The 9,642-nt window shown below is 41.9% G+C and overlaps 1 protein-coding gene across 1 annotated transcript; it reads right to left on the bottom strand.

Annotated features, from left to right (window-relative positions):
- Positions 1-765: 765 nt before the first annotated feature.
- On the bottom strand, positions 766-2,402 carry LOC109789932 (hevamine-A). Its single transcript, XM_020348989.3, has 2 exons — positions 2,067-2,402; positions 766-1,609 (listed from the first exon to the last, which is right to left on the bottom strand). The coding sequence occupies exons 1-2, from the start codon at positions 2,355-2,357 to the stop codon at positions 878-880; spliced, it is 1,023 nt and encodes a 340-aa protein (XP_020204578.2). The 5' UTR covers positions 2,358-2,402; the 3' UTR covers positions 766-877.
- Between the last annotated feature and the right edge of the window lie 7,240 nt (positions 2,403-9,642).

Genomic DNA, 9,642 nt, shown 5'->3' with positions numbered 1-9,642 from the left:
CCACTAATTATATATAAAATATCAAATTTCATTTATCTTAAGTATAACTATATAGTTTTATATACTCTTTATGAGTCATTAATCTATTTGATGTGAGACTTTAATTATAGGTAACAATTAGAGATAAGAGAAATATATTTTTTTTTACTCGATGTGGGACTTTGATTTTAGAAGCAATTATAGTAACATTTTTTTTTTAAAAAAATGTTGCAAAATAACTTATGTGAAATTTTTTTACTCGATATGGGACTTTGATTTTGAAAACAATTATAAAGAATAATACTGAAACAAAAAATGTTACGCTATCTATAATGACATTTTTTAAAAAGAGTGTTGCAAAATAACCTATTTGTTTAATATATTATAACATTTTAACAAATGTAAACAAAAAAATATTGGTAAAGAATTAAAATCTAGTAGTGACATTCCACATCCCACTTCAAACTTCGAGGGTGCATTAGGAAACTCCTGAGTTTGTATCCAAAACTATGGCATGCTGGCATCGATCAACTTTATCAAGTCTCTTTATATTATTTCCATTAAGGGTGTAACTGGTACAGATAACCCGCAAACTCAAACTGAGCTAAATCAACTCAGTGAGTTTGGATCAAATTTTTTAGTGGTCGAGTCAAATCTAACTCAACCCGATCAAAACCTAATACAATACGAATTGAGTAACAGATCTTATGTTTTCAATTCATTACCAATCCAATCATCTATTATTATTATTATTATTAATTGGTAGAGGAGATGAGATGAAACACGTAAGCATGCACACACGTGCATGTGAGAAACAAGTGCGTTATTATTATTGGGTACGTACATAGAGATACGAGTAACATGGATCCACTTGTTTGTCCATAAATATATACAGTATCTAGTTAGGATTAGGAACATAGTGATAGGGGTTTAACGTTAGGACGCGGTGCAACGCGTTGGAGACACAGCCATAGATTGCGTCCGTGACAGAGAGCAAAGCGTCTTTGAGCTGGACAACATAGGGAAGTATCTGACCGCTGTAGTTATTCTGAACGTCACGGAATCTGTCCCACAGCATCACTCCTCCATAGTTGGGCGCATTCTTCACGTGCGGAAGCACCTCCGAAATGAGCTTCTCCGGTTCAATGTAACCGATCCAAGCCGCACTGGGCGCAGCGGGGAGGCCCAGGAAGAGGGAGTTATTGGGCCGAACCAGGTTGACCCACTTGTCCCAGGAGTCCAACACGGGCTTCACGTTGCCGGTGTAGGAGCACTCTGGGTTGTTGTAGAACTGAACCAAGACGTAGTCGAAGAGACCCGTGGCGATGGCTTTGCCGAGAAAGTGAACTGGGATTGGGCACTGAGGCGCTGCGGAGAGGTGAAAGTAACGCCCTTTGGTGCGTCGGAGAGTGTCCAGTTCTCTGGCGAGGTCGTCCCAGTGATCTTCTGTCACTTCGATGTCGAAATCGATTCCGTCCAATGTCACACTTCCGAGTGGTCCGAATTGGCCACTGAGAAAGTTCGTGTAGAGGTAGTTCGCCACAATCTTTGCGTCCTCAGCAGAACTGATGGAGTAGTCCGAAAACCCAGGTGCTCCCCCTATGGATAAGAGCACTTTGATCCCTTTGGCCTGCGATACCATACATGGATCAGCAAAATTAATTAGTTAAACAAAATGATACTAAACTGTATACATTTTTTTCTTTGATTTTGCCTTAATCTCTTCAAGTTTCGTCTTAGACAAATTTAACTCGACCGAAAGATAAGTAAAGTATGGCCAACAATTGATTCTGCTAAGGATCCAACTGAAGTGTTGTCTGAACGATTTGACCTTAATTTCAACACATTAATCACTTATATCAAACTCCTTAATTTCAATATATATAATTTCTTTTGATATTGTAATAGTGTTTTAAAGTTTCATCAAAAATTATTTCTGTCAAATTAAGATCAAATTTAGATACTGTCCAAATGATTTGATTTTGGATTTAATACATTAATTACCAATGTCTAACTCCTTGGTTCCAAATTATATATATATATATATATAAACACATGCATGCAATTTATTTTTGATGTGGGTTTACCTGGCAGTGTTTTATTTCGGGCTCTAGTTCATAGCACTTTTTCCAGGCACCGTTGTCACAGTGACCAGCGAAATTCCAAGCTGGGATTCTGCCTCCACCGAACTTGTTGAGGAAAGCTAGAAGCACAATCTTGTACTTGTTTGTGTCGCATGTGGTTATCAAATCGCCATCGCCATTATTTTGGCCCCAGTAGATGGCAATGCCACCATTACCATTGTCGGGGCTTGAGGAGGAGAATGTGAAAAGGGATAACAAGAGAGATATCACCAATGCTTGCATGTTGGATGCCATGATACGTGTTCTATCTGCTTTTCTTGTTTGAGTTGATGAGTGCAAGAGGAATACAACCAACCTATTTATAGTGGTATAGCATGCATGTGTCCCTCGAAAGTACAAACAACTTAAGTCGCTATTATTGGGCCATTCGATTAATATATACATAATGCAACGAATTTTAACATGTGTGTAAAATTAATAATATAAAAAAAAGAGAAGGATCGGATATAGTAAACTAATGAAGAGATAAGTTTTGCACCATTCGAGTAATATATATATAGTGCAACCAATTTCACGTGTCCGATAACATAATGGGAAAAAAATGGAGGAGATGACACAATTTGGAAATAGTAAAATAATGGAGAAGAGATAAATATAATAGAATTCAAATTTTGAAAGGAAAATATTAATAATAATGGAATGGAGGATTTTGTTGAAGTGGCCGAAGGATGTCTCATTCAACATTGAACTTTGTAGTGAATTATTTTGCTTTATTGACTTATGCATGGCAAATGAGTCTAAAACTAACCAAAAACTAAAATTTCCTCCAATTCATTGGACTTGCTATAGTTCTTGTGTCTTTATGAGAGCACATCAATAATTTGTCACTTTCATCCTTTTTTTTCTAAGTTCACATCCTAATAGTCCTTACGTATTCCTTTTATAACAAATTTAGTAGTCTTTGGATATAGTTGTCCGAAGAAAAGAAAAGGAGGATACTTACAAAAACCACTCAAACGTATAAGTTAATCTTTAGATTTAGAAAAATTAATGACAATTAATCTTATAATAAATGTAAAAAGTATTTTTTTCTCTCTCTAAATATCATTATTAATTTATACTAATTTTATTGAGTCTCAATCCATAGGATAAATCCATGAATGATTATAATACAATTAATAATTTTTTATACTTTATTAATTATAAGAATATATCAAGGAGTTTTCAACTTTTTCCTTTCTATCACACCTCTTAGGTATAGTTTTGATTCTTGTAATTGGATTGGTTGGGTAGTTGTGTGGCTTGTAGTGGTGTAGGCTATTTTGCTATCTTGAAATTCTTTACTTCACAGATAATATAGAAGATAAATGGAAGAAACCACTACAAGAAAATTGTCGTATAGTGACACATCCTATAGTGACACAATAAGTGTCATTAAAAATCACTTTTACCTACACAATAAATATAATATATGTTGGTATATTGTTTAAAAAATGTGGGTACTCTTATTTATACCAAAGGATCGAACATAATATTTATATCATATTTGTTTCTTTATCTATCATTTTCCTTTTCACTTTTCATATTATTTTTCAACTTCTGGTGAGGAAAATATTATTTTATTTTCATTGTTGCACAACTATCTCACTATTGGTGAGAAAAAATATTCTTTTATTTTCATTTTTGTATAATTATCTTACTTCTGATGGAAAAAATATGCTTAAAATTTCTTCATTAACAATGACTTCTAGATTATTGCAAAATATCGTTACATACATAAACATTTATGGAAAATTATACAATTTCACATGTAAGTTTTATTATTTTCTAATACATCAATTATGGAAAATTAAAGGATCTTTGAAATTCATGATACTCACATAATAATAAGAAATAGTATGTGTTCTTACCGGAGATCGGTCGTAAGGACGATCTACTGGCAAGATCGGTGAGCCTCCTTCACTAGGTACGCTTGTTGTTCCAAGGTGGGGTGGTACCTGCAAAAGAGACTCTGATGCTAAAGTTAGTGTTTGTGGATGTATGGGTCTCGTATAAGTAATGCACGTACCTTAGTGTGAATTAGGGTTTTATTGGGCCTTGGGCCCGAGGTCAGTTATGACCTATTTGGATAGCGGGCCGATGTCGCCTAGCGCGTGTCCGAGGTCGCTTTCGCGCTGTGATGCCGAGCTCGAGCTTGGCATAGCGGTACGGATAGTACACTAGCCCCCCGAGCTCCGAAGACTGTGGGTCGAGGAGTTAAGACCGAACTCGACAGGGGGTCGTGACTCTTCGCGTACACCTATCTGTCATGATGCCATGTGTCATAACCGTCGCCTCGTTTCCCAAAACGTGCAGGCGGCGTGTTGATAAGCACTGACGGTTTTGCAATGATGGTCGTACCCATCATAATGGGCTTCATTTAATGCCCATCACTTTTGTCGTTTCCGTGCCACGTGTCGCGTTCGTTTTCAAATTTTGAGACTCTTTTTCTCTCTCTCGCGCCCTTTCCCCTGTCACTTTACTCTTTTTGTTCTCTTTCTTCTTTGGCTTCTTGTGCACGCCGATTTCCGTATTTCTCCTTCCACCATCTCCATTTGCCTTTTTTGTCGCTGTTTCTGGCAACTCCATCATTGTTAAGGTCGATACCAAAGGAGTACCAGGTACTTCATTTTCTCTGTCTTCGTTTTCCGCTCTTCCTCCCTACCAGTCTTCTTTGTCTTTCTCCCTTTCTCCAATCTTTCTCCAATCTTTCTCGTTCTCGATGGCTAGGGACAGTGGTGCCGCTCCTTCTGCGCTGGCCAAGGGTAAAGGCAAGGGTGACGTCGGAGAGTTCCAAAGCGTCTTTAAGTCTTTCTTGGAGATCAATGCGATGTGGAAATCGCATAGGATCTGCCAATCATCCATCTCTAAGCTCATCTGGCTTGAACCTTGTCAGCCTGGCGAGAGTGTATATATGGGGGGTACCTCTAATCCTCCCTTCTTCTATATGTACCAGTGTTTCTTCAGGGATTTAGGCGTGTGCCTTCCCTTTACCAAATTTGAGTGCGATTTTTTGAATTTCGTCAACTCGGATCCTTGCCAGTTGCACCCCAATAGTTGGGGTTTTTTGAGGGCCTTTCAGGTCCTGTGCTCGACCCTAGGGATAGGGTTATCTCTTCCCGTTTTTCTTCATTTTTACTAACTGAAGTTGGGCGTGCCCCCCTATGGATGGGTGTCTTTGAATGGGAGTAAGGCTGGGGGGCTATTTTCCTTTTGCTCCCAATCATATAAGGGTTTCAAGCAGGAGTTTTTTCGGGTTCTGCCCGTGGAGGTCGACCTGTTAGAAGATGAGGTGTTCCACTTTGGCGGGTTGCCGAGGTTCCCTCTCTACTGGCAGCAGGCTCTGGTCAGGTTTAACGGGTCGGCCAACCTTGAATTGACGACCTCGGATACTGCTGCCATTAAGGACCTAAAAGCGCTTCCTCGTCCCTTGGATTGCAAGCTCGTTTTGTCGCTTACTAACTCGGCGTACAAGGCAGTGACAAACTTAGCTGACCTTACCCTCATTTTCCGAGCTTCATCTTTATCCTCGGGCAAAATTCCCTGCTTCAGGTAGTTCCAAATATCTGTCATTCATCCTCGGTCTGCATTGTCACTGGTGTTGACGACCTTGTCGTCCAAACTGGGCGAGTTCAGTGTTTCCTGTATGATAGTCCGATGTTGTCCGGGGCGCTTCGTGCTGGCGAGCTTGGACAGGAGGTCGGCTCTTGCGTTTTGCTCGTGGGGTACATGTTGGATTGTGAACTCTTCGAAAAAGGAGATCTGTTGGGAGGCTACATGGAAATACCTCTGTAGTAAGGTGTCCTTGGTCTGATATGCCCCGCTAAGCAGCTCCATAATGAGCGTTGAGTCGCTGTTGCAACTCACTCTCCGCGCTCTGAGGTCGTGAGCCAACCTTAGCCCTACAAGAAGCGCTTCATACTCTACTTGGTTGTTGGTCACTTTGAAGCCAAACTTCAGAGATTGCTCTAAGGTGACCTATTCAGCCCTTCCAAGATAATACATGCACCGCCACCCTTAGAGTTGAAGGACCCATCAACATATAAAGTCCATACCTGTTGTTCGTCGGCCGAGGTTGGCGTCACTTCGGCCACAAAGTCTGCCAGGCACTGAGCTTTCAAAGGGCCGTGACTTTCGTATTTGATGCCGAACTCGGACAGTTCTACCGACCATGCTATCATCTGTCCGGCGAGCTCCAGCTTTCTCAGGATTTGCTTGATGGGGTAGTCGGTTTTGACGACCACCTGGTGGCTTTGAAAATAAGGTCGGAGGTGCCGAGCTGCGGTGACAAGTGCTAGTGCGAGCTTCTCAATCATCTGATACCATTTTTTCGTGTCTTGGAGAACTCGACTGATGAAGTAGATTGGCGTCTGCACTTTCTAGTGCTCTTGTACTATGACTGCGCTGATTGCGCCTTCTGCCACGGCCAGGTAGAGGAGGAGGTCGGCGTGGTGATCTGGCCTCTGGAGGATTGGCGGAGTCGTGAGGAAGACTTTGAAGCTCTTGAAAGCCTCTTCGCACTGGTCCGTCCACTCAAAGTTCTTCGGCTTTCGCAGCAGGGTAAAGATGGGCCCTGCCTTCTCCGCCAACCTAGGGATGAAACGTGAAAGAGAGACCAACCTTCCTGTTAGGCGTTGGACGTCTTTCATAGTCTGAGAGCTCTGCATCTGGATGATGGCTTTGCATTTCTCCAGTTGGCCTTAATGCCCCTGCTGGTGATCATGAAGCCAAGAAATTTACCTCTCTGGACACCGAAGACACACTTCTCCGGGTTGAGGTGCATGTTGTGTTTTCTGATTTGACTGAACACCTCGGCCAGGTCGGCAGCATGACCTTCGACAGAAGTGGTTTTGACCACCATGTCGTCAATGTAGACCTCCATATTCTACCCAATCTGTTGGTGGAAAACCTTGTCCATCAGTCGTTGGTAAGTGGCCCCTACGTTTTTGAGACCGAATGACATCACTCGGTAGCAAAAACTGGCATGGTTAGTGATGAACGACGTGTGCACTTCGTCTGGTGGGTACATCATGATCTAGTTGTACCCGGAGTAAGCATCTAGAAAGCTAAGGAGGACGTGCGCGGATGCTTCATCGACCAGCCTGTCGATGCTTGGTAACGGGTACGAGTCCTTGGGGCATGCTTTGTTTAAGTCGGTGTAGTCGACGCACATACGCCACTTCCTCGAGCTCTTCTTCACCAGTACCATGTTTGCCAGCCACGTGGTGTATCTGACTTAACGGATGAAGCCTGCGTTCAATAGCTTTTGTGTTTCGATGATGATGGCTTCTCGTCTCTCACCGCCGACCTTCCATTTCCTCTGGGCCACTGGTTTTGCCTCCTTGTGGATTGCCAACCTGTGACAGATGAAGTTAGCGTCAATTCCTGGCATATCGGCGCTTGACCATGCAAAGAGGTCGGCGTTCTTGGAGATTTTGGCTTCAAGTTGATACCGTAATTCTGGGTTTAGCTGCTTGCTTATTTTTGTGCACTGTCCAGGGAATTTGCCAACCTGAAGATTATCAAGCTCGTCAATGGGACTCGACCGTTCATCATGAGATTCCGACCTCGGATCCAGGTCAATGATGTCGATTAGGGTGATATGAGTGTAGACCCCTAAAATTACCCGGGTCGGAAATAAAGCTTGAAGACTCTCGAAGACTGAAGGAAGATCAGCCAGAAGGACTCCTGGAAGGCCCTAGGAGGGTTCTCTGTAGGTCTAGAGGTCTTAGAATAGCTCAAAATAAGAAAGTGGAGAGAATGAAGCCCAATACGGCCGTACTAAACTTAATACGGCCATATTGAAGCTTCAATACGGCCGCAGTGAACTCAATACGGCGTATTGAAGTTTCTGAAACTTCAATACGGCCGTACTGAAATCAATACGGCCGTATTGAAGCTTCAATACGGCCGCAGTGAACTCAATACGGCGTATTGAAGTTTCTGAAACTTCAATACGGCCGTACTGAAATCAATACGGCCGTATTGAAGCTTCAATACAGCCGCAGTGAACTCAATACGGGCGTATTGAAATTTCTGAATTTTAATACGGCCGTATTGAATTCAATACGGCCGTATTGAAGTTCAAAAATTTCAATACGGCCGTATTGATTCTGTAGCCCGTATTGCGCCTGTTCCCTATAAATATGACGTCAATTGGACGTCATTTGACACTTTCACACACAGTTTTAACCCTCTCCTTGAGTATTCTGGAGTTTTTGAGCAGTGTTCTGCCCTAGAAATCACTCGGAGAGTTGATCCGACGAAGTTCTTGAGCCCCGAGCCATTTTGCTTGAGGATCGAACCTAGTCGAAGGGAAATCCTCCGGATTTCCAAGTCAAAAATTATTTTTAGGAAGGAGTGAGCGGGCTTGTAGAGCGAGGGAACGCCAAAAAGCTTCCCAGTTTTACTTGATATATAAAAAGCACGCTTCAAGAGGTTTCTTTTCTAAAAATCCCTTCTTTTACTGCTTTCTGTGTGCATATTTAACTGTCATCATGTAGATAGTTAATTTATAATTGCTTAGAATAAATAGGGGTAATTTAGTAATTTTATATTGTTATTTTAGAAATAATCTGTCATAGGGAACCCGAAAGGGGCGCTGTGGGGTGCTAACACCTTCCTCACGCGTAACCGACTCCCTTACCCGACTCTGGTTGTAATGGCCGAAGTCGATTTTTGAATCGATTGCCTTATCCCTTTTTCCAATGTTTTGAGTAAAACATTGGTGGCGACTCCACGAACCCTCCTTTTACGAAAACCGCTAATCCATGGAGGGTCCCGCTTGGGATTAACATGGATTGGTGAGACTTTTAATAAATAAATTGGATAAGATCGACAAGGTCTCAGTTTGAGAACAAGTCGTTCTAATAATCCAATACATTTTCAAAACCAAAATAAAAAGCGAGCTCGACCGTCTTCGCGACCGCCGAGGCCCGTTTGGGCCGGTGGCGACAGATGGCGACTCCACTGGGGAAGCCTCGAGAGTCAGTCCCATTTAGTGACAGATTATTTTTAACAAATAATAGTTAAAATTACTTTATTACCCCTCACTTGTATGATAACATGTTTATCTATTTGGCTTTAATAACTGTTGTATTTTTAAATTTACGCAATTGTTTGAAATAAAAACTGAACACAAACCTTTGCACACAACAGTTCCCTCTATACCCGGGGGCATGAGTGATTAACCATAGGGAGTGGATGTTAGTACGGCCGGTTGTCGAATGGGTCTATAGGTGCCCGTAGACCGTTGTCGGAAAACATCACTCAAGGTGATAACCATGAACTTGAGTCCGACGGTGCGTTGGAGCTTTCCATCGACCTACGATGAGAGGAATTGGGTCCCTATAATGGGGGCACCTTGGGGGCCTTGGACTGGTGAGAACAGTTAGAACCTACCTTGAATATGCACCATTTCTGCAGGATACCCCTACCTCGTGATTCGCTCGTGACTGTTCGTGGATGAGTGAATTGTGTGTGCATTCTTTATGTGACATTGTATGAGCATATATTTGCACCTTTTAAACATACAACATTC

This window comes from Cajanus cajan, chromosome 8 (genome assembly GCF_000230855.2).
Source record: "Cajanus cajan strain Asha chromosome 8, NIPB_CcT2T_4, whole genome shotgun sequence".
Classification (NCBI taxonomy): Eukaryota; Viridiplantae; Streptophyta; class Magnoliopsida; order Fabales; family Fabaceae; genus Cajanus; species Cajanus cajan.
This window is presented reverse-complemented; position numbering and strand designations above follow the sequence as displayed.